Source organism: Gastrolobium bilobum, unplaced genomic scaffold, assembly GCF_033153095.1.
Source record: "Gastrolobium bilobum isolate Gb01-03AN ecotype WA unplaced genomic scaffold, APGP_CSIRO_Gbil_v1 utg7360, whole genome shotgun sequence".
Taxonomy (NCBI): domain Eukaryota; kingdom Viridiplantae; phylum Streptophyta; class Magnoliopsida; order Fabales; family Fabaceae; genus Gastrolobium; species Gastrolobium bilobum.
This window is the reverse complement of record NW_026898299.1, coordinates 175,676-200,826: the sequence shown is the minus strand read 5'-3', so window position 1 is coordinate 200,826 and position 25,151 is coordinate 175,676. Positions and strand designations below refer to the sequence as shown.

Here is a 25,151-nt window from a genome sequence, read left to right as displayed (position 1 = left end):
TTTGTCACTAAATATTTATCAACTATGCATTAGTTTTGACTTTACACATAGCCTCATCAGCAAATGGAAACATTTCATCCTATTCATTGGGACATTCACCACTCTCTTAATCCATCAGGCTGGTCAATTGTCAAAAGCATTAGAAGTATCAGAAGGTTGACAGTCTTCTTTTTCCCGTGGATAAGTGGGTAGCGGAGGAAACGGGTAGAAAGGTATTCCTGCTGCAGTGATCCAATTCTCTTCAATTTTAGCACGAGGTGTTCCATATTGGTGAGCAACAAACCATGGCATTCCATACGAGACAGGCAAACGAGAGTTAAATTTGTCCTTTGGATGCCCAATAACTGCATCAAAGGAACACCCAGAATGGCCCGCATTTTGCAAACCATGATCACCAGAGTTCAGTGAAGCATTTGATGAGCCTAATGAACCCGGAAATCCTGGTGGAACATCCTCAGGAAAGTTCTGCCTTTCATCAACAGAGCTAATAACTGCATCAGTTTGCTTTAGCAACCCAGAGTCAATTTTTGGCTCCTTAGATGGATAAGGCACTGAATGTGAATTTTTCTCTCTTTGATTTTTCCACCATCTAAATTCGTTGCAGAATGGCCCTCCTGGGCATCAGCATCTACCAAAGTTGTCACAAGCATTGACTGCTGGACACAATCCATAGCTTCTCCAGATATTATATCCTGCTCATGCCTATTATTGTGTGTGTGACGTTAGAATTCTGTCACCGTTGTAGTGGAAACTCATGTGAAATTCTACTCTATCATCATCCCTGTCCATATAGCGAATAAATCTTTGATGCTACTGTTGGCATCAAAGATTCAGTACATTCCACCAATAAAAATATTACATGTCAGCTAAAGTTTTCTTTTCTTTGTCAATTTTTTTTTTCTCTTCTATGATGTGTAACGCTCTCATTAGTGAGATGGACCGAATCTTGGTACAACAGTAGTACCAAAAATTTATTCCCATATAGCCATGTTTTCTGACAGGTCTTGGAATCCACCTGTCACGGAAGTCTCGAGCAATTTGATGGACCTACATATGCAAACAAAAACAATCAAAACATTCAAAGATTCAAATATTCACTTAAAAAACTAGATCCATTCAAGGTTAAAAAAATGCTAGAAAGGATAAAATAGACATTGCCAGACCCTGACTGAGGTAATATAAATACTTGAAAAAAGGGCTATAAGAAAAAATCAGAAAGAGTTTTGAGTGGATAGCTTGAGTGATTAGCACTCAGCATGCTATATTGCTATATTTGTATACATCAAAGAATAAATACATCTTATTTCCCATGATCTTATGTTTCCAATGCTTCATTCACTCCTATTGTTTCCAATGCTACGTTAACTATCGTTTGTTAATTTCAACAGTGGAGTACTTTACAACATAAATACAATGGATATGTGTGGGAAGTTGAACCATTAGTGGCATTGGAAATTGTCATAATGTATAATGGAGCACTAACATTAAATGTCAATGGGTACTATACTATCACCTAGGAAGTGGTCTTGTAAATATCACTTGTATTTACTAATTCCTTGTGTATAAATAGCATGCTGCTAGGTGCATTTCACTCAGACCATTAAACAGAAAAACCAGTTCTATAATTCTATATTTCCTTACATACCAGTTCTATAATTCTATATTTCCTTACAATATGAACAAGTTGGTGTAGCACATACCTGTTTGTCATCATGCTCTGTTAGAGACAGCATTGATTCCCTAAAGCTGCAAATAAAACCAATTATTAGTAAAAGAATAGAAGCTTAGACGCAACAGCACAATTTCATCAAAGATATAGTGTAGTAAATTTTTAGTATTAGAGTATATAGCTTTAGCTTCTGTTTTAAGAGTATGAATAATCTAGTTCTGTTACTGATATACCATGCCTATTATACTTTTGGCTGTACTTGTACAGAATCATTTTCTCTTTTCTGTTTCTGGTAAGTTAGTTTGGTAGGTTATGTGACTCAGATCTGAGTCAGTCTTCAGCTCTATAAATAGAGCTTTTGTCTTTTGGTGTATCGGATTATGTAGATTCTTCATACATCAATACAATGAAGTTTTCATCTTCTCTCTCCCTCCTCTCAAACTCTGATATTCAGGGAAGGAATAAATAAAACTTCTGTTAAATCAGCACAAAAACAATGGTAAGCAATTTGAAGATTGACACTTTCTGTAATGAAATCCTGGGTCCCCAAGGCTCAATATTTAAGACCCAAAAACTAATTTAGTCCAAAAAATTTCAAGTTGAATTACCTGGAAAAGCTTCCATCCTAATAGGAAGAAGAAATCTGAGATTGACATTCTTGCCATATATATTTCAAGCACAACTCAATATCATATACTTTTTTCCATTCCGATAACCAAAAAACACCACATGAAGAGATAGGAGTAAAATACAAACAATTAAAAAGAAATTTAAAAAAAAAAAGATTTTTAAGAGTTTCTACATCTTCCAGTTGTCTGCCATATCTTTCAGGTTATTGTAAACTAAATAAGCTTGAAATAGTATGACATAAAATGTAACTCAAGGCCTCAACCTTAAATTCACTATTTTTTGTAGCCTCTGTCAATCATAAAATTCCAATGAAAAAATATGGTGAAGAAAAATTCAGAAATTTTTACCAAATTTAGCATCAATAGACAACAAAACTTTGCACAAGTTAACGAACTGTCATACAATCTCTAAAGCACGGACTCGTGCATTTTTAAAAAATGTGCGTGTCGGACGTTCCGACACGCGGTCAACATTCTAGGACACGTGGTCAACGTTCTGACACGTTTTTCCGACATGCAGTCAATTTTTTCCGACATGTGGTCAACGTTCCGACATACTCGGATACGCTCGGACACGTTTTTTTTTTTTTAGTCTTAATTTTATTTTATTAACTAAAAATAAAAAAAAACCATTTATAAATTAATTTTTTTCTGTTATGAAATTTGACATGAAAAATTAACAAGATACGAAAAATTATTTTTGTTTATATTTATGTTATGAAATTTGAATATTTGATTGGGGGAGAGGATCCACTTACCACCAAAAAAGTTTACAACTCTTACAACCAATTTAATCACCGTTGATTTCCGTCAATCTAACAGTTATAATTTATTGGGAATTAATAAATGTTATTAATTTATAACCGTTAGATTGACGACAATCAACGGTGATTAAATTAGTTGTAAGAGTTGTAAACTTTTTTGGTGGTAAGTGGATCTGTTTCCTTTGATTGGTTATATGACTTATTATTGGTTATTATATCTGTTAAATATAAATTATATTATATATATTAAAAATATTATTTAATATCAAAACGTGTCCCAACGTGTCAAAATATGCCATTTTTTAGAATTAACGTGTCGACGTGTCGTGTCGTGTCCCGTGTCAGTGTCTGTACATCATAGCATACAATCATTCACTGAAATTTGGGAGAACGGGGCAAAACTTGATATTTTCTAACCTCTCCATTCCATGACAAGGAGGACCGCCATTAATATGTTCCAATGTCAATATCTTGCTTGCTGCTAAGTAATATAGGACCTGAAAAAGAAGGTTGGTCAAAAATGTTCCCAATATTTTCTAAACACTCACTTCATTTGAAGAGAACAAAGAAAGGAGGAGAAGGAAGAAAAGATTACAATTCAGAAAGTTACCAGCTATAAACTTATTGAATATTCACATTTATGCAATTAACCAATAATTACCATATCGAACAATATATTCTAACATTTCAAATTAAATGATTAGTTAAATAGGGAAACATCTAAAAGGGGGAAAAATACATTGTCATTGTACCATAATAAGTTAAGAACAGACAAACATCAAGGTGTGGGAAATGAGAATAAATCTTTGGTACTAATGCTGTACCAAAGATTCAGTACATCCCACCAATGAAAATATTACATGTCATTTAATTTTTTTTTCTCTCCTCTGACGTGTACTGCTTTTATTGATGAGATGCACTGAATCTAAGTAGTACCAAAGATTTATTCGGGAAATGGATAAAAGTTACAAACACAATCTAAAAGTTTGTGCCAGACAGGACTAACAGAACCACGTCCAATCATATCAATGCAGTGAATTCCACACAAACTTAATGGTTTCTGTCCTTCCACAGGAACCATAGCATTTCATGATAAATATTTCTTCTAACTGCCATCAAACCGTCCACATTTTAGTATCATCGGGAAAGTATACACACTCATTTACATGTCAAAATAATATCATGGTCAAGGGCCTATAAAATTATATGATATGCTTTCCCCCTATAAATTATAGGATAAAATTATACGATAAAAAATTTCAAACCACAGGCTCCATAATTTCAGTTCAAAGCATTCATTAAACTTGCAGACAAAATATTACTCAATTTGATAGTTTAGATTAAAAGAAAAAAATTTCAATGACATGCAGTAATCGAAAATTATGGAAGAAAAATATACGTAACTTCTTAGGTAAGATATGTTGGGTATGGAAATGTTGGGTATGACTCATACTTCACATGATGATGTTGGCCCTAATTGTCGGGGTCAGCAGAAAGGCAACTGGGGTCCCGCTCCCAGGTGAGCGGGCGGAGGTCCGGGGGGCAGCGCTCCCAGGCCCGTAGAGGCTAGGATTGAAGCTTTTCCCTCATTCACCGGCCGGCAAAGCCAAAGAGTGGTTGAACTCCCTTCCGTCCAACTCCATAACCAATTGGCACACATTGGCTGAAAAATTCATTATGAAAATTTTCCCATCCAACAAGATAGTGCAAACCAGATGTGATATCACCAACTTCATGCAGAAGGATGGTGAGACCTTAGTGGATGTGTCGGAGAAGTTTAAGATCCTTCTTAAGCAATATCCCAACCATGGCTTGCCCTCTTGGGCAGTGTTACAAACCCTTTACAACAGCCTTAACACTCAAAACAGAGCCTTAGCAAATTCTGCTGCTAATGGCATGTTTATGTCCATGTCCTTTAATTAAGCTCACGAGTTGTTGGAACAAATGACTCAAAATTATGCCCAATGGCTTGATGTATGAGGTAGATTCTATAACAGCCCTTTCAGCCAAGTTTGATGCACTACCCACTTTAGTGAGAACCCAAGGACAAGCAATTGAGGCAAGATTGTCTCAGCCTCAAGTTCCAATACCTCCACCTCAAGTTCCAGTACACCAACCTCAAGTCAATGCTGTGAACACAGGTGAAACTTGTGTTTTCTGTGGTGGGCCCCATTTGTTTGGTAGCTGCCCATCCAACCCAGAGTCTGTCTATTATGTGGGGAACCCAAAAAGGAATCAAAATAATTTTTCCAATAATTTTAACCAAGGTTGGAGGCAGAATCAACAGCCCCAATATTTCCAAGGGCAAGGGTAACAAGCTGGACCCTCTAATGCTCAAACCCGACCACATTTTCCTCCTCAAAATTTCCAACAACCTCCAAGGCAGCAACCCGCTGCTCAGTCTTCAACCCCATTTACTCAAAACCAAGCTGGTGAGATGTCTACCTCTTCCTTAGAGGCTTTGTTGAGGGAATATTTGGTTAAGAATGAAACTAAGCAAAACAGCTTGGAAGCTGTTGTGCAAAGTATTCCTGCATCTTTGAGGAATTTAGAATCCCAACTAGGCCATTTAGAAAATACTTTGAATAGTAGACCCCCTAGTACTTTGCCTAGTAACACTGAAAAGCCTAGGAGGAATAATGAGCAATGTCACATGATAGAGCTTAGGAATGACAGATCTGTGAATCAGCCAGAAGCTGTGGTTAGACCTTCCACATTAAAAAAAAAAGAGAAGAGGAAAAAGTGCAGAAAGAAAAAGAATTAAATTCTGAACCTGTTCAGCCACCTGTTATCCATAACATACCCCAAGGGGCTTAGAATAGTGATCCCTTGCCTGTTCTGGTTGAACCAGAAATTCTGACCCACACAAACCTAGCTTTAGGGAATATTTCCATGGAAAAATCCATTTCAAAGGGTCAAGCATCTAAGCCAAGTATTGAGAAACCTGCTGCCTCAACCAGACTTCCCCCACATTTTCCCCAAAGGTTGCAAAAACAGAGGCAAGACAATCAATTTAGGAAATTTCTAGATCTCCTAAAACAGTTGCATGTCAACATTCCATTCGTGGATACATTAGAACAAATGTCCACTTATGTGAAATTCATGAAAGAAATTCTTTCAAGAAAAAGGAGGCTAGAAAGGTTTGAGACTGTTGCTCTTACACAAGAGAGCAGTCAATATTTGCTTAATAAAGATACCTCTCAAATTAGGAGATCCAGGAATTTTTACCATCCCTTGCACCATAGGAGACCATTACATAGGTAGAGTATTGTGTCATTTAGGTGCTAGTATCAATTTAATGCCTATGAGTGTGTTCAAGAAGCTGAAAGTGAGAGAGCCTAATCCTACCACTGTAACTTTATAGTTGGCTGATAGGTCCTAGGTTTATCCTGAAGGGAAAGTAGAAAATGTCTTGGTGAAGGTAGATAAATTTATTCTACCTGCTGATTTTATTATTTTGGACTATGAGGAAGACCAAGAGGTACCTATAATTTTAGGAAGGGCTTTCTTAGCGACTAGTGGGACTGAGATAGATGTTAAAGAAGGTGAATTGGCCATGAATGTAAATGGTGAGCAAGTGAAATTCAATATTATGAAAGCCATGAAATACCCAAGGGACATAGAGGAATGTTCTAGGCTGGATATCATTGACTGTGTAGTCAAAGATAAATTTTTGCATGAGTCTGCATTAGACTCTTTAAAAATTTCTGGTTTTGAGGGTATAGAAATCAGTCAAACTGATTCAGAGGAAGTTGTTAAATGGTTAAATTCCAGATCTAATGTGGTTTGAAAAAATAAAAATTGGCCAAAAGAGGGTTAAAAATTCTCAAACCCTCAATTGAAGAGCCTCTTGTGTTAGAGCTCAAGCCTCTGCCTAATCACCTTAGGTATGCTTATTTAGGAGACAAAGACACTTTGCCTGTCATAGTGTCCAATCTGCTCACTGTTTTAGAGGAACAACAGCTGCTGGCTGTTCTAAAAAAATTTAAGAGGGCTATAGGTTGGTATTTGGCATATATAAAATGTATTAACCCCTCTTACTGCATGCATAAAATCCTTTTTACTGACCCAACCAGCAGCTCTAGAGAGCAGCAAATGAGACTTAACCCAATTATGAAGGAGGTAGTAAAAAAGAAAATTATTAAGTGGCTGGATGCTGGGATCATATATCCCGTTTCTGACAGTAACTGGGTCAGCCTAGTGCAGTGTGTCCCTAAAAATGGTGGGATCACTGTTGTGGAAAATGAGAGGAAAGAATTAATACCCACTAGGACTGTCACTGGTTGGAGGATCTGTATGGATTACAGAAAACTCAACAAAGCCACTAGGAAGGACCATTTTCCCTTACCTTTTATTGACCAGATGTTGGATAGATTGGCTGGTAGGGAGTTTTACTGTTTTATAGATGGCTATTCAGGTTATAATCAAATAACCTTAGCCCCTGAGGACCAACTAAAGACCACCTCTACTTGTCCCTATGGCATCTTTGCCTTTAGGAGAATGCCCTTTGGGCTGTGCAATGCACCAGCCACCTTTCAAAGGTGCATGATGGCCATTTTTACTGATATGATAAAGCAATTTGTGGAAGTCTTCATGGATGACTTCAGTGTTTTTTGGGACTCTTATAAATAGTGCTTAGAAAATTTGGGAAGAGTACTTGAGAGATGTGAGGAGACAAATCTGGTCGAAAATTGGGAGAAGTGTCACTTTATGGTGAGGGAAGGCATTATGTTAGGACATAGGATCTCTAAAGCTGGTTTAGAGGTTGATAAGGCCAAGATAGATCAGATTGAGAAACTGCCACTACCTGTAAACATAAAAGGAATTAGATCCTTCCTTGGACATGCTGGTTTTTATAGGAGGTTCATAAAAGATTTTTCAAAAATTTCTAAGCCTCTTAGTCATTTGCTTGAAATTAACACCTCTTTCCATTTTGATGAGGCTTGTGTTAAAGCCTTTGAGGAGCTAAACAAAAATTAATTTATGCTCCCATTATAATAGCCCCTGACTGGTCACTGCCATTTGAGTTAATGTGTGATGCAAGTGATTGGGCAGTGGGGGCTGTGTTAGGACAAAGAAAGAATAGAGTTTTTCACTCTAATTACTATGCTAGCAGAACCTTAAATGGAGCCCAATTAAATTACACAGTAACTGAAAATGAACTGTTGCTGTGGTGTTTGCCTTTGACAAATTCAGATCATATTTGGTAGGGACCAAGGTCATTGTGTATACTGACCATTCAGCCATTAAATATTTGGTGGAAAAGAAAGATTCAAAGCCTAGGTTAATTAGATGGGTCATTCTCCTTCAAGAGTTTGATATGGAGATTAAAGATAGGAAAGGAACCGAAAATCAAGTGGCTGATCACTTGTCTAGGCTGAATGAAGGGCAACAAGGTGAAAAGGTGGTTGAGCAAGCCATTAGAGAATGCCTAAGGAGTTAAGTTATCAACTATTTTTGGTTGCCACTAGCACAACCCCATGGTATGCTGACATAGCTAATTATTTAGTTAGTGAGGAGCTGCCTAAGGAGTTAAGTTATCAACAAAGGAAGAAGTTGATACATGACAGTAGATTTTACCTATGGGATGAACCTTACATGTTTAAAAAATGTGCTGACCAGATCATTAGGAGATGTATTTTAGAGGAAGAAAAAGAGAAAATTCTTAGCCAATACCATGAATCACCATATGGTGGTCACTTTGGTGGCATGAGGACAGCAGCAAAGGTGCTGCAGTCTGGTCTTTATTGACCAGTCAGGGGCTATTATAATAGGAGCAGAAATTAATTTCTGTTTTAGCTCCTCAAAAAGGCTTTAAGACAAGCCTCATCAAAATGGAAAGGGGTGTTGATTTCTGTTTTAGCAGAAATTTTTGAAAAATCTTTTATGAGCCTCCTATAAAAACCAGCATGTCCAAGGAAGGATCTAATTTCTTTTATGTTTACAGGTGGTGGCAGTTTCTCAATCTGATCTATCTTGGCCTTATCAACCTCTAAACCAGCTTTAGAGATCCTATGTCCTAACACAATGCCTTCCCTCACCATAAAGTGACATTTCTCCTAATTTAGGACCAGATTTGTCTCCTCACATCTCTCAAGTACTCTCCCTAAATTTTCTAAGCACTCTTTATAAGAGTCCCCAAAAACACTGAAGTCATCCATGAAGACTTCCACAAACAGCTTTATCATATCAGTAAAAATGGTCATCATGCACCTTTGAAAGGTGGTTGGTGCATTGCACAGCCCAAAGGGCATTCTCCTAAAGGCAAAGATGCCATAGAGACAAGTAAAGGTGGTCTTTGGCTGGTCCTCAGGGGCTAAGGCTATTTGATTATAACCTGAATAGCCATCTATAAAACAGTAAAACTCCCTACCAGCCAATCTATCCAACATCTGGTCAATAAAAGGTAAGGGAAAATGGTCCTTCCTAGTGGCTTTGTTGAGTTTTTTCTAATCCATACAGATCCTCCAACCAGTGACAGTCCTAGTGGGTATTAATTCTTTCCTCTCATTTTCCACAACAGTGATCCCACCCTTTTTATGGACACACTGCACTGGGCTGACCCAGTTACTGTCAGAAACAGGATATATGATCCTAGCATCCAGCCACTTAATAATTTTCTTTTTTACTACCTCCTTCATAATTGGGTAAAGTCTCCTTTGCTGCTTTCTAGAGCTGCTGGTTGGGTCAGTAAAAAGGATTTTATGCATGCAGTAAGAGGGGTTAATACCTTTTATATCTGCCAAAGACCAACCTATAGCCCTCTTAAATTTTTTTAGAATAGCCAGCAGCTGTTCTTCCTCTAAAACAGTGAGCAGATTGGACACTATGACAGGCAAAGTGTCTTTGTCTCCTAAATAAGCATACCTAAGGTGATTAGGCAGAGGCTTGAGCTCTAACACAGGAGGCTCTTCAAATGAGGGTTTGGGAATTTTTAACCCTCTCTTGGCCAATTTTTATTTTTCCAAACCACATAAGATTTGGAATTTAACCATTTAACAACTTCCTCTGAATCAGTTTGACTGATTTCTAGACCCTCAAAACCAAAAATTTTTAAAGAGTCTAATGCAGACTCATGCAAAAATTTATCTTTGGCCACACAGTCAATGATATCCAGCCTAGAACATTCCTCTATGTCCCTTGGGTATTTCATGGCTTTCATAATATTGAATTTCACTTGCTCACCATTTACATTCATGGCCAATTCACCTTCTTTAACATTTATCTCAGCCCCACCAGTCGCTAAGAAAGCCCTTCCTAAAATTATAGGTACCTCTCGGTCTTCCTCATAGTCCAAAATAATAAAATCAGCAGGTAGAATAAATTTATCTACCTTCACGAAGACATTTTCTACTTTCCCTTCAGGATAAATCAGGGACCTATCAGCCAACTATAAAGTTACAGTGGTAGGATTAGGCTCTCCCACTTTCAGCTTCTTGAACACACTCATAGGCATTAAATTGATACTAGCACCTAAATCACACAATACTCTACCTATGTAATGGTCTCCTATGGTGCAAGGGATGATAAAAATTCCTGGATCTCCTAATTTAGGAGGTATCTTTATTAAGCAAATATTGACTGCTCTCTTGTGTAAGAGCAACAGTCTCAAACTCTTCTAGCCTCCTTTTTCTTGAAAGAATTTCTTTCATGAATTTCACATAAGTGGACATTTGTTCTAATGCATCCACGAATGGAATGTTGACATGAAACGGTTTTAGGAGATCTAGAAATTTCCTAAATTGATTGTCTTGCCTCTATTTTTGCAACCTTTGGGGAAAATGTGGGGGAAGTCTGGTTGAGGCAGCAGGTTTCTCAATACTTGGCTTAGATGCTTGACCCTTTGAAATGGATTTTTCCATGGAAATATTCCCTAAAGCTAGGTTTGTGTGGGTCAGAATTTCTGGTTCAACCAGAACAGGCAAGGGATCACTATTCTCAGCCCCTTGGGGGGCTGTTATGGATAATATGTGGCTGAACAGGTTCAAAATTTAATTCTTTTTCTTGTTGCACTTTTTCCTCTTCTCTTTTTTTAATGTGGAAGGTCTAACCACATATTCACAGATCTGTCATTCCTAAGCTCTATCATGTGACATTGCTCATTATTCCTCCTAGGCTCTTCAGTGTTACTAGGCAAAGTACCAGGGGGTCTACTATTCAAAGTATTTTCTAAATGGCCTAGTTGGGATTCTAAATTCCTCAAAGACTGAGCAGCGGGTTGCTGCCTTGGAGGTTGTTGGAAATTTTGAGGAGGAAAAGGTGGTCGGGTTTGAGCATTAGAGGGTCCAGCTTGCTGCCCTTGCCCTTTGGAAATATTGGGGTTGTTGATTCTGCCTCCAACCTTGGTTAAAATTATTGGAAAAATTATTTTGGTTCCTATTTGGGTTCCCCACATAATAGACAGACTCTGGGTTGGATGGGCAGCTACCAAACAAACGGGGCCCACCACAGAAAACACAAGTTTCACCTATGTTCTCAGCATTGACTTGAGGTTGGTGTACTGGAACTTGAGGTGGAGGTATTGGAACTTAAGGCTGAGACAATATTTCCTCACTTGCTTGTCCTTAGGTTCTCGCTAAAGTGGGTAGTGCATCAAACTTGGCTGAAAGGGCTGTTACAGAATCTACCTCATGCAACCCGGCCACTCTCCTTGACTGATTTCACTCTTCAGGCCATTGGGCATAATTTTGAGTCATTTGTTCCAACAACTCGTGAGCTTGATTAAAGGACATGGACATAAACATGCCATTAGCAGCAGAATTTGCTAAGGCTCTGTTTTGAGTGTTAAGGCTGTTGTGAAGGGTTTGCAACACTGCCCAAGAGGGCAAGCCATGGTTGGGACATTGCTTAAGGATCTTAAACCTCTCCCACACATCCGCTAAGGTCTCACCATCCTTCTGCATGAAGTTGGTGATATCACATCTGGTTTGCACTATCTTGCTGTATGGGAAAAATTTCATAATGAATTTTTCAGCCAATGTGTGCCAATTGGTTATGGAGTTGGACGGGAGGGAGTTCAACCACTCTTTGGCTTTTTCAGCCAGTGAATGGGGAAAAGCTTCAATCTCAGCACATCATCTGAGATATTAGGATTCCTAAAAGTGTTGGCCACTTCTATGAAATTCCTAAGGTGCTTATGTGGGTCTTCCATCAGTAGACCATGGAATTGCCCCATATTTTGGAGCATGGTGAACATCACAGGTTCTAACTTAAAGGGCACTCCATTAACAGGTTGGGCAATACTTGGGTCCAACTCATCCAATACAGGTATGATGAAGACCATCATGGACCTATCATTGTCATCTATTATTGGCGGGTTCTCTATCCTCGCAGGTCCTCCTTCATTCCCATTTACACTTCCTAAATCCTCCATTTCTTCAAAATCTGGAATTGGGATCTGTCTATTTGCTCTCTGGGTTAGTCTCCTAATTCTAAAGGTCCTTTCAGGTTCAGGGTCAAAAGCTTCTAAGAAAGGGTGTGGAGTTGCACTCATGCTCCCTTTTTACTAAAGAAAAATTAAATCTACCTAGCTTAAGCAAACAAAATTCCTATTCAGTATTTTATAAAATAAAAAAATTAAACAACCAACAGAACATAAAAGAAATTGAAACAACAACAGTGTCCCAAAACAGAATTGTAAACAGTAAATTTTTTTTGCAAACTAAAGGAATGAAACTAATAAAGAAAATAAAAGATTGACACTAAAAAATTAAGAACCAAAGTAACAGCTATGAAACAATAGACTAGAAAATTAAATGACAAAACAACTATATAAAACATGCAGAAAAACAGAATATTAACAGAACAAAATTTTAAGCTACCAACATTCAAGGGATTACAATAATATCTACTAACACAATACAAAAACAGAATTCAAATAAGCTAAAATAAAAACAAAAAAATAAATTAACTCGGAACAACAATCACACAGAGAAATCTGACAATGTACGCCTTCGATGCCCGGCAACAGCGCCAAAAACTTGTTGCCTTGCTAACAGTTATGCAAGTATGCGCGCAAGTATACGCTACAACAAGTAATATAGGGCTTTTGTGAATCCCAGTTATCGTTCCTACAAGGATCTTTGGCGTTTTTGACTTTGAATAAAATTGTAATTGTTAATTAGTACAAAAATAAAATCAAATTAAATCAAATTAAATGACTGCTATTCTAAATCAAGTTTAAGAAAAAAAAACTTGTGAGGATTTTCTTTTTAAAATAGAACTTTACTTGGTGTAGAAATTTTTGAACTACTGACGGGAAAATTAATTAAATGGAAGCTTTGTAAATTTTTTTATGATTTTCCTTTAAATTTTAATACAGAAAATTAAACTTGTGGTTTGGACGAAAATACAAAATGACAACAAAGATTGATTTAAAAACAGAATTTGGAAGCAAGTTGGGTATCAATTTCCCCTTCCCTTATTTGCTATTAAGTTGCTTTGACCGGAAAAATAGATGTTGCTTTTCTTCAACAGTTTCAGCTTAACGAAAATACTAAAACAACCATTGTTTCCCAACAACAGTTTTTTTCCATAAATAACAGATGACACATCCCTGTGTATCTGTTATTACAAGACCATGAAGCACCATTTCCTTAAGTTACATGGGGGTAACTTCATCCCTGGAGCCATACCCATTGAGAGAGATCTCTCTCAACTTTCCATGTGCTTACAATGAGGTCTAGTGTGGATTATTTCCCAATAATTCCACACCACTAGGAGTAGCCTATATGTGGCCATCACATAATAAACTTAGAATAGAAAAACACACAGTAAACAAGCTGGAAATTAACACTTAAGCTTTAAAAACAACAACTAATAGCCAATGAGTTATTGGTACTCTTTCAACCCAACTCTAAAGAAATTTAGCTCATCACCAAAGGTTGATGAGCATACCAACAACAAATAGAAATTACAGACATGAAGTTAAAAACTTATGAACAAAGAAAAGTAAAAGGCAGAAGCTATATCCCAAAGAATAGCTCTGCTACAGTACTCAGAAATTTACACAAATTAAAAAACCTAAAAAATCAGAACTGAAAACAGTAAGAAATTAAAATCAAAAGAGACTGACCGAAGAAGAAAGAGTCCTACAATGCTCTTCTCCCTCCTTTATAGCCGATCCTCCTTCATGCAAAACGGTTCACACCTCAGCTACTCACGTATGCTCCACGCTCCTCTCAATCGTGCATTTTCCTTGCACGGATAGCACCCGCACTCCAAAAGAATCTTCAGCACACACTCCTAATAAATTCCAGCTCACCAAATCGGTTAAGGATTGTGTTTGGCTTTTTCTGTATCAAGGGAAATAATTAGGGTCAGTGTGTAGGTTGGTTTGGTTCTCAAAATGAACCGTGTGTGAGGATAAGGTTTGATGGTTTCAACCAAAATCAAAGGATGATCTGTCTTGGTGGTTCGATTGTAGAAAGGATTCAGAATGATTGGTTTGAGATGAAGGTCTGGATGGTGGTGGGTTTGTGGCTAGGGTTTGCACGTATCGGTTCTTTTCTTTTTGGTTTCTCGGGTGCTGATTTGTTCTCCCTACTCTCAACCCCTTTCTTTCTTTTCTTCCTTTACTTGGGCTTTTGATTAGGAGATCGACCCACTCCTTTTCTTTCTATTCTTTTCTTTCTTTTTCCTTCTTTTCTTTCTTTCCATGACTCTTGTGACTTGTATGATATAAAGGTCCAACCCAATTCTTTGTCTTTTTTTTCTTCTTTGTTTGGACAATATCACAATTTGGGCCTGAAAAATACAAATATAGGCCCATTAGTACTACAATCAGAATCATTCATTTTAATGCAATTTGGGGTTAATATTATACCCAAAATATTCTTTTCATTTCCATTTTAACATTTAACCACTTGTTTCAAGTCACATATCTTGGAATTTGGAAAAAAAATAACAGAAAAAATTTGATGAATCGCAGAAAATTTTTTGATCATTGGAATTTGCTTGAAATCAAAATCAGAATCCTAACACATTACAAGATTCTGCTTCTTCTGAACAACACAGTCAATTCAAAGCACGAATGCTGCTCAATAACAGACCCGGCCTGAGGGATCATCTACCACAGTCAATTCCCCACAGAACCCCATCTCAATTTAAAACAAATCATTAAAAGCTCAAATCTACCACACTACCACTAACCAGTCACTTGGTACCTAAATATATCCAATCAAAATTGAACAAATTAAAAACCAAACCCGGTACAATGTATCACACAATATCCTCCTCAAACACTATTCTCATTCAAAGCTTATTTCAATTAAAGGCAAAACTTTAACTACAGTACCTGCACCGTAGCTCGCAGAAAAATCAGAGGCCTAGAAAACCAACATCAGTCCAATATCCTTTGCATGAAAACAGAACCACACTTTCAGAATTTCGCTAATAAAATGTAGAAGCGAACTTGGATAACTCAACACAAACAGGTTAAGAAAATATTACGAAAAATCAAAAAAGAAAAAGAAAAAGAAAACTTGGAGAGCAAGTAGATTGCTGAGATAGGTACCTTTACCTCAGTGAGATTAAGGACAAGAAATTTTGAGTGGCTTCAGCATTTCTGGAGAAAGAAAACATTGGTTTCACTGTGCGAGACGAGGAGAGAGAAAGTAGAAGAGAGAGAAACAGGTGGTTGTATTGTCGCTGTTATGTGTATGGTATGGGGGTTGCACCGGTTTACTCAGCTGTGTGTTGTTCATCTGTTTGCTCTTCTCCGTTAATGGTCCCCCTTATTATTGTTCTTTGTAGGGCACATGTACTTAAAAATTCGTTTTCATTGCCTGATCGATTTTTCTTTGATGTATAAGATACTACAAGCTTATATTATATATTATGATATTATTTTTAGTTATTTGATATGATCATTGTATAGTATAATTTTATATAGTAAAAAAATTTTATATATCAAAATGATGTATAAGTTAATTAGGCCTACGGAAGTGAGATTATGCCTGACAAGAGATTGATTAAGCAATGTAATTATGAAGAATCAATATATCATTTTAAAATATATTAAAATAAAAAATAATTTTTCAATATATAATTTTTTAAAATATTGGAGATTTTTATTTTTATAAAAAATAATATATTTTTTGGACTGATCAATAAATTTCTATAAAAATTAATATCATATTACATATTTAATGGATTATTATTGATTATTACTATATTAGTACATTATATTAAGCTTTAATGTTTCTATAGTGAATGTAGATAAGTTATTCACATTTACTTTCAAAAGGACTAAAATAATGTCGTTTTGAGTTAGAAGATTAAAAATTATAATAAAAAAGACTATTATCATCCTGAAATAAATTATAATTACAAAAATATCTTATTGTTCGTCTCAAAACGATATCATTTTGGGATCCCAATTTGAAGTTTCTCGTGCATATTGTGAAGCTATTCTAAACACAAATCCTGGAAGCTTAGTTAAGCTAAGTATTGAACCACAACCTCTAGTGATGCTTGACGGGATAGTAAAAGAATTGTCCCCTGAATTTCAAAGAATGTACGTGAGTTTTCATGCAGTGATTGATAGCTTGAATCAATGCATCAATATAGATAATTTATGTACATTAATTGTAGAAAAAACAAACCCTTATATTAAAGGAAAAAATATGTATCCCTTTAAAAGATATAAAATTGTATCCTTTTCTTTTAAGAGAGAGAAAGAGATAAATCAGAGAAAAAATGAGTTTTTTTTCTTTCTTATGATCTATCTCTTTTTCATTTTAGTAAAAAAATAGTTTGGTGGGGGTAGACACCAGTACCCCGCCAGTACCCCACCAGCACAAACCTTCCAACCTCAAGGAGGACTTTTGGAAGGACAACAGAAAGAAAATTCGTTTTATAGATCACCCACCAATCAAAGGCCTCACATCAGTCCGAGGGAAACGAACCTATAAGTCGACTCCTTAGCCAACTGTGCCACCGCTTGTTGGCTTTTTTTTTTTTTCTTAAAATAACCATCATTTAAAAAATACATACTTTTCCCTATATTAAAATAAGGATCATTGACCAAATGATGGTAGCTCAGTTGGCGCATTGGAGCTGAGCAGGTGGGGTGAAAGTATGTGTTCGAATCCTCCCAGTACCACCTTTAGGAGGGGTTTAAAGCCTTAATCCTAGACCCGTCCCGAATTAGATTAATTGCGAAGCGATGAACCGATTGAAATATTTTCAAAATAAAATAAGGATCATTGCAATTAGTATACTTTGTTTGGGAGGGGCCCAGAATGGGTGAAGACATTGCTTGGTCTTTATCCTCGTGAGGGAGCTTGGATAGAGAGAGAGGAATTTAGAGATAAGGGAACAAAATGAAAGAAAGAGAGAGTGAGAATTGAAAATAAAGAAGGGGGAGGTGTATATTTCAAAGAGTCCCCTCAATGTATATCACGGGACTAGTCCGATAAATATTTTGATGCGACACATGGCGTCAGCGTGGCTGACGGGACTAGTACCGTCAATATCCCTTATGAGTCTCACCTGCAAAATGCCACGTGGAGAAAAATGGAATGAAAGTGGTTGAGGAGTTCTGTCAAGCATATTGACGGAAGTGAACCTGTCACCTAATCCTACATGTTTGTCACGTAACCTTATATGTTTGACTGCTCTACTGTGACAAATCATCTCAAATGTGGTTTAAACATGATAATTTTTTGAAAAATATTCGTAGTAAGGTGCTTTTGCCTAAAACCACTATACAGTGGTCAAAAACCCATGTAAAAGTGGTTGAATAATGCACCTTGAGACAACATTATTTTATTCTTGGTGTCTGAGAAACTTTGCTTGTGGTAGTCAGTGGTCAATCAAACTATATTTATACTTTAAATTTAACCTTAACGTTTGTGATATTTAATAAGTATATAAGATTAACTCCATTGAAACAAATAACGTAAAATACTTTGTTTTTTTGGTTAATAAATGTCGTTCTTGAATTCTCATAGTAATAACGTTTGATTCATTCATTCATTTTTGTAGGTTTTCTCTTAAAATTTAGAATTTTGTTTTTAATTGCTGATGTAACATTTTTTAAAAAATAACGCACACAATTATACCACATATTTACTTTTGGCTTTCAACAAAGTATATTTAATGTGAGTTTTCTTTTTCTACCGTAAATATGTAGAGAACTTATTTACATTGAGTTTAAAATGACGTCGTTTTGGGGCGAAAATCAAGGTATTTTTATAATTATAATTCATTTCGGGTTATAATAGTCTTTTTCATTATAATTTTTTAATTTTTCAACCCAAAACAATGTTGTTTTGGAAGCGAATGTAGATAACTTATCTATATTCACTGTAGAAATATTAAAGTCATTTAATATAATAAATTAGGGTCTAGCCCTTTTAAAAAATTTGAAAGTAGAGAAAAGACTGGCACAATAGTAACTCATGTTTAGTATGTAACAATTTAAAAATTATTTTCAACAAAAATAATATGCTATGATTAAGGTGAAATAAAAATATTTTTTATTTTTTATTTTTTTGCTAAAAAGGAGGGTTCTAAACCCTTACTAGATACTATTCTATGTAAAGATGAAATACAAGCAACATCAAGAGCAAGAACTAAAAGGTATGACATTCTCTAGTTGGAGGGAGTGTGGATGAAAAGGGCAAGTGCCAACCATGCTTTAACATTGTAGTTTATTTTATTTTATTTTAAAAAAAAACTATCTATCCACATTCATTGATTACTTGACTAATCCAATTATAAGCAAATTTGCAAAAATACAAATACTACGAACCATTCCTTTTATTTGTCCAACAAATGTAGTGCCTTTGTAATAATCAAATAAATAAATAATAATAATAATAATCAAAGTAATAATATATAAGAAATTGACTTTCTAGATACAATTGAGAAGACCATCATGCCATGATAACCATTTCCGGTGTTTATTTTGTGTTAACCTTTTCAGAAAATCATAATGCCTAACTTATCTTTTTCTGGAGAAGGATGAACTGTGAACATTTAATTTTATGACGACGGTTGGGAATACTACATAATAGTTGGGAACCAAGGAGCCAACGGCGGAGCTACAGCCAAGCCAGGCACCTGCTTGTTTTTTTTTTGTTTACTTATTATATAATGATTATAATTAACTAAGGTAAAAATTATAATTTGGCACCATCTAAATAGAAAATCAAATACTCAATACAAAGTAACAACAAACCATCTAAACGCAAACAAATAATAAGGAACATGTATAGTATGGTTATTTTTGTGTTTTACCTTTTTTTATTTTTTACCCTGTATATTTGTTTTTTTCCTGCTTTATTGTAATCAGTTATGTTATTTATTTTTACTCCTATTATTTAAAAAAAAAAGACTTCTAAACTTAATCACAAAAATGATTAGTTGACCTATTTCTAAACTTAATCACAAAAATTTTACCTTAGGATAATGTTTGGTTCATTACTTATTATGTTGTGAGAGGAAAGTAAAATTCTTATGTTTGAAATGTTTACCGAAAATGTTAGCGCATTTTTATATGTTTGCTTTGATATATAATCAACGATAATTGTTCATTTGAATTTTCAATATTATGTGACATCATTTTGTACATAATTTAGATAACTATGTTAGAATTCATAGTAAATTTTTTCTCTGATAAATTTGTATAATTATAATAAATATTTTAATAATTTAATATATTAAATTTTTTGGCACCACCTAATTTTTTGAGCCGACTCCGCCACTGCAAGGAGCTGTAGCCATATTCCATGCAGACAGTGTGGAAACCTATCCCTATAGGCTAGACTAGAATGAGAAGTATATATTGAATAAATATAGCCATATTCCATGCACACAGTGTGAAAACTTATACCTATAGGCTAGACTAGAATGAGAAGTATATATTGAATAAATGTTGTAACCTTATGTAGTTAGGAATGTAATATATGTGGGGAACTGATGTAAAATATTTAGAATGTAAAAATATATGTACTAACTTATCCATGTATAAATAATGAAGGATGTTAGTATTTCCAGTTAATCTTCCTAAATTTATTTTCTTAGATATTTTTATTTATGTATTTTTATTAAATATATTTGGTTGAGAACTATGTGATATTCTCTATATTGGGATCTTTAGAGGATGTTACAGCCTTCATCAAACAGTTTTGCAACCAGCCTTCATTGATGGACTTTAAACTTACGGCCTTCATTATCGGACCCTAAGCGCATTCATTGCACAATTTTGCTTCCGGCATTCACTAATACTTCAAGCTTATGGGTGTGGCTGCAACATTGCCCACCTATTTCCGCACCCTAACATGGCAGAACTAAGACACTCATTGACGCTCAAACTGCAGATTGGTTACATCCTTGAGTTGCCTTTCCAACCATGTTTTGTGGTTTATAGATTTTGTTGTTTGGTTATTTTTCATTTTAAAGGGGTCAATTATAATAAGCTTAAAACTTAAATAAATTTAAGCTCAAGGGGAAGTGTTACAATATATGAAAATGAAAATATCTTATAATATTTTGGTTATATATTAGAACTCTTTAAAGTATCTTATATAATCTCTTAGGAATAATTTCCTTATTTCTTTATATTTCATGATTTATTTTCTCTATTAATTAGGATTTTGACTCTAACATTACTATAAATAAGAATTATTGCTTTATAGATTGTATCACATGATCATAACACATCAAATCAATACCAATTAATATTATTCAAAAAAATTTCCTCTTTCCTTAAATCCATATCATTTCAACAATAGGCATCATAGATAAACAAAAATATATATAAAAAGAAAGAGACAAGTGTCTAAAGCAAAAAAAAATAAAAATGTAATATTTGTTCTAAATTAATTGTGTAAATTTTATTCATACAAAATGTTATACTTTCAAATTTAATTCATTGCAGGTGGATTACACCTACATAGCGAGATTATACTACCCAGAGTTTTAGAGCTCCTTTGCTTGCCAACTCATTGACCTTACATATCTCCTCAAATCTTTAAGATTGATTAAAAGTGAAATCTCCTATACTAATTTATTTATTTACATATGCATAAACTCAACAACATTGCTCCACTAAACTATAAATAACTACATAAATGCATTAGTATCGATCAATACTGGAGAAGACTTTTATACTTATTTTCTAATCATGTATCAATGTTTGTTAGTGGGCAAAAATGATTTCTTTCATTGCTTCATATCCTTCTTGCTAGCAGTGACTATTTGATAAACCTTAAACATATTTGTGGCTTTATAAGAGTGAAAGTGAAGTTTTCGTATACATATTTAGCTAGCTAGAAGCCACACCATATTAAGTTAGAGAGCATATGTAGCATAATACTCGTACAAACACACAGTGATATATATAATAACCTCACAAAGCCAAGTTTTAGTCACTTTATTACAATCACATACCAATATACTTATAATTAAGAGTTGCAGCACATACGATTCTGAAAATGTCAAGATGGAGTTTTTGATTCAAGAGTTGTGGCCAGATAGCTTAAGACCATAGCAGCTAATTTAGATCCTCTCTTGAAGATTTGGTTGCATAGGCTGCACACGAAACGCAAAAGGCATCTGAGAATTGAAATCCCTTACGCTCTGATCAAATCCATTGTCCACATCTCTCGCATCTTCCACTGCCATTCTTTGTTGCTGTTGAAAATAATACAATTGGAGAAGAAGGGGAAAAAAAGAAAAGAATAAAAAAGCATGCAGTTAGCTTTTCTTTGATGATAAATGAACACCTTAATTAAAAGTTAATTGAGTTTTCTTTCTTTTCCGATTTATTGGTTTATTTGTTTCAACTTTGAGTAATCAACTAGTGTATAGTTTACCAAAAAAATAAATCAATGAGAATAAAAACTAGTATTTATTGACAAGCTGATGAGTATGCATGCAAAGATGAAAAAAAAAAAAAGGACAATAATATGGTCATTGATGTTGACCTTGTACCGAGATTGGCTAGTCTTAATCTTTAAACTATCATTCACAATTGACCAATATAACAAAATTGACTTTCTAGATACAATTGAGACATGCTCTAATTTGAACAAATTTCGTGGACAGTTTTGCATTTCCTTGATCTCATAATGTAAATGGACTCTTTCTCGAATATTCTAGAGTTAAAACATTTTTGACAAGTAGCCTCAACAAATTAATCATCTTTATGTGAAGACAGTGGATGATATTATATCACTAAGAGGTTTGAACCCATGTATTAACAGAAGAGATTAATAATCAGAATTACAGTGCAACAGAATGTGAGATAATGAGACAGAGTGATGAATGTATGCAGAATAATGGATTAAATCCGAGCCCACAGAATGTGTCTTCTTAAGACAATTTATCCCCTCACTGATGCCAAAGGATGATGGACAAGTGTCTCTCAGAATAGAACATATTTCGTCTGAGGAGTGGTGGCACTACCAGTCGACAGCTCAAACGAACACAACAATATGGCAGAGGAAAGTACACCGAAAATCGGAAATAAGAATGCAAATCGGAAGAAGGAAAAATTCCGGCAGAGTAACAGTGCAGAAAATTGGAAAAAAAAATTCTGGGGGGTCAGGGTCTATTTCTAGATACTGACCGGTCACGATGAACCGCCGGCGGCGGCGAACTGCCGTGTCTGACGGCTGTGAACGATTATGACCGATTTGGTGAACAGGTACAACTGGCGACCGGTTCGCGAAAGGTAAGAACCGGTTCGGGTCAAAACGTTCAAAAAATCGGCGAGTAGAAACGTTTGGTTTTGAAAAAAATTGGAGGGAAGCAACGGATAGTCACAAGGGTATTTTGGACAAAAAATTAAAAAATTATTTAATAAAAAATTATTTTCATTTAATCCAGTGGTGGACCTAAGCCCACCTAGCTTTTTCCCCTCCACAAAATGTGTAGTGACCCAATGGCCAATTTAGGAGTGTGAGGTGGGAGCTTATAAACTCTCTCACCTCCTACTAGTTGTCCAATGTGGGACTTCTTAAACCCACACACCCCTTCAACTTCACTTTTCTTTTTTCTTCCTTAACCCACTTCTTATTCATAACCAATAGATTTTCTATACAATTTTAACATAAATTCTAACATCTCTTGGTTCTAATTAATTATTTCGTTCATGGCATTAGCTATAACTATGTGCTCATCTAGTGACATTTATAATGGTATTTGTGAGAGCGAGTTTTTCCCCCCCTAAATCATAATAGAAAAAACATCCTAATTATGTTTTATCATTTATGTTAACTAGTAGCAGCATACGGGTCATGAGATTGGAATGTGCATGTTTTATCAGCTATATATAAAATATGAAGTTTGGATCTTTCGTGGACAGTGTTTTGGTTAAGTAACAATATTAGACAGTAAGCACGTAATGTCTGATAGAGGTACCAGGATAAAATTAAGTTCCCTGTTCTCCTCCTCCAAGATCTTGTCCTGATATCATCATAAATGTGCAAAAAAATTGAAATCGTTAGTATATAGTTCACTTTTGCATTTTGTAAACAAGATTATTTGCATATTAGAATCTAGTAAATCAGAGAGTAAATTAACATACTTTTCTCCTGAACATCCTGTATAGTTCCATCTGCAAAATAAGTACAAAGGTTTATATATCGATCAGATAATATTGTTTGACTTTGGCTACCCAATGAGTTTTCAACCTGGAAAAACAGATTTAACTACCATGCACACTCTTTATTCAAATTCAAACATTTTATTGAAAGCTTACCTATGTTTTATGGAGAACAAATTTTTTGTTTACAAACTACACTATGTCTATCTGACCGGTCATACATTTTTTATTGAAGTCTGACCAGTCATACTTAATATAATTTGTAAGTTTATAAGAAAAAAAATGTATCAATATAACCTCTCACATGTTTTATTAATAAAAGTTATCTACTGTTTAGCTTACATATTTTTATAACTTTAGTTTTTTTTTTTTTTATTAAAAAAAAAATGGCTTATTGAAGATTTTGCCTGTTTCTCGCGGACAGTTAGGAGACCATTTTCCAAGGCATCTTCTAAGCCCATCAACTCCTTGTAGTTCAGTGAGTTGATATCTTCCCCTTTCAAGTGCCTGCAATATATGTATTAGTTGGTCAAAGCTGAGAGAGAGAAAAGAGCATAAGAGGGCTAAATTTTAAGGTGTAAAACATTATAAATATATACCTGAGCTCAATTTGCATGCTGTCATTCTCTTTCTTCAGTCTTTCGATTTCGCCGTTAAGGTTCTGTGAGTTCAACAAATATTAATTGTTGCAAACCCTAACTCACTCAGTTTTCTTTTTCTTTTTCTTTAAAAAAAAAATAGAAAGGGAGGGAAAAAAAAATTGTGGAGAGGGTATGATGTTAACTTAGAAGCAAAAGAAAGAGCTATTAGGAGTAGATCTAGCTATATATAAAGATATATATTCAGTTGTTTCATTTTTTGCAAGTAAAAGGAAGCAAGTGAATAACGTTATATTGCCAGATCTGTTCATAGATGTTACATTTGTTGTTGTTCCTGCTTATCTTTTTTCAATAAAACAATATAATACTCATATATATAGGGAGGAAGGTACAACCCAAATGTAGATCTACTCAGAGAATTCATAATTCATGTTCCTTAGCATTTTTTTAGCAAAAGAACTATGTCATTTTCCTTTGGGCAAAGCGAAAACAAAACACAAAATAAGAGCTAGAAAGCTCATAAAAACCAACCTCATGCTTTGCATCCCAAAGCCTCTTCCCAGAGGTTTTGTGGTATCTCTCCAAGATGTCAATCAACCTTCACCAACAAAAAGAAGCAATTTTTTTAGATCAACCACATACTATTTTCATGCACTTGGTTCCTTCTAATAACATGAACAAAATAAAATGAAACTAATTGAGGGAAAATAAAAGAAGAAGAAGGAGCAAACACAGAAATTCTGACGTTGTAGATGGGCTTATGTAATCATGCATCTTTCCAGAAGCAGCAAAGATGATAAGGGAAACTTGTGCATCACAAAGAACTGTGATTTCCTTTGCCTTCTTAAGGATCCCATTCTTTCTCTTTGAGTAGGTAACTTGTCTATTGCTTGAGTTCTCAATCCTCTTGATCTCAATCTTACCCCTCCCCAT

At 35.1% G+C, this 25,151-nt stretch overlaps 1 protein-coding gene, 1 long non-coding RNA gene and 2 other non-coding genes across 4 annotated transcripts; 1 reads left to right on the top strand and 3 right to left on the bottom strand.

Moving 5' to 3' along the window:
* Window positions 1-976: 976 nt before the first annotated feature.
* LOC133314676 (uncharacterized) lies at window positions 977-3,529 on the bottom strand. The gene is made up of 3 exons (XR_009751987.1): window positions 3,480-3,529; window positions 1,701-1,746; window positions 977-1,047 (listed from the first exon to the last, which is right to left on the bottom strand). It is a non-coding gene; the product is annotated as an uncharacterized LOC133314676 (long non-coding RNA).
* Window positions 3,530-4,770: 1,241 nt separating this feature from the next.
* Window positions 4,771-4,876, bottom strand: LOC133314705 (small nucleolar RNA R71). The gene has a single exon (XR_009751991.1). It is a non-coding gene; the product is annotated as a small nucleolar RNA R71 (small nucleolar RNA).
* A 7,012-nt stretch (window positions 4,877-11,888) lies between these two features.
* LOC133314704 (small nucleolar RNA R71) lies at window positions 11,889-11,991 on the top strand. Its single transcript, XR_009751990.1, has one exon. It is a non-coding gene; the product is annotated as a small nucleolar RNA R71 (small nucleolar RNA).
* A 9,555-nt stretch (window positions 11,992-21,546) lies between these two features.
* Window positions 21,547-25,151, bottom strand: LOC133314689 (agamous-like MADS-box protein MADS9). Its single transcript, XM_061516209.1, has 7 exons — window positions 24,964-25,151; window positions 24,750-24,816; window positions 24,219-24,280; window positions 24,027-24,126; window positions 23,602-23,631; window positions 23,436-23,480; window positions 21,547-21,704 (listed from the first exon to the last, which is right to left on the bottom strand). Exons 1-7 carry the CDS (start codon window positions 25,149-25,151, stop codon window positions 21,570-21,572), a joined length of 627 nt encoding a protein of 208 aa, XP_061372193.1. The 3' UTR covers window positions 21,547-21,569.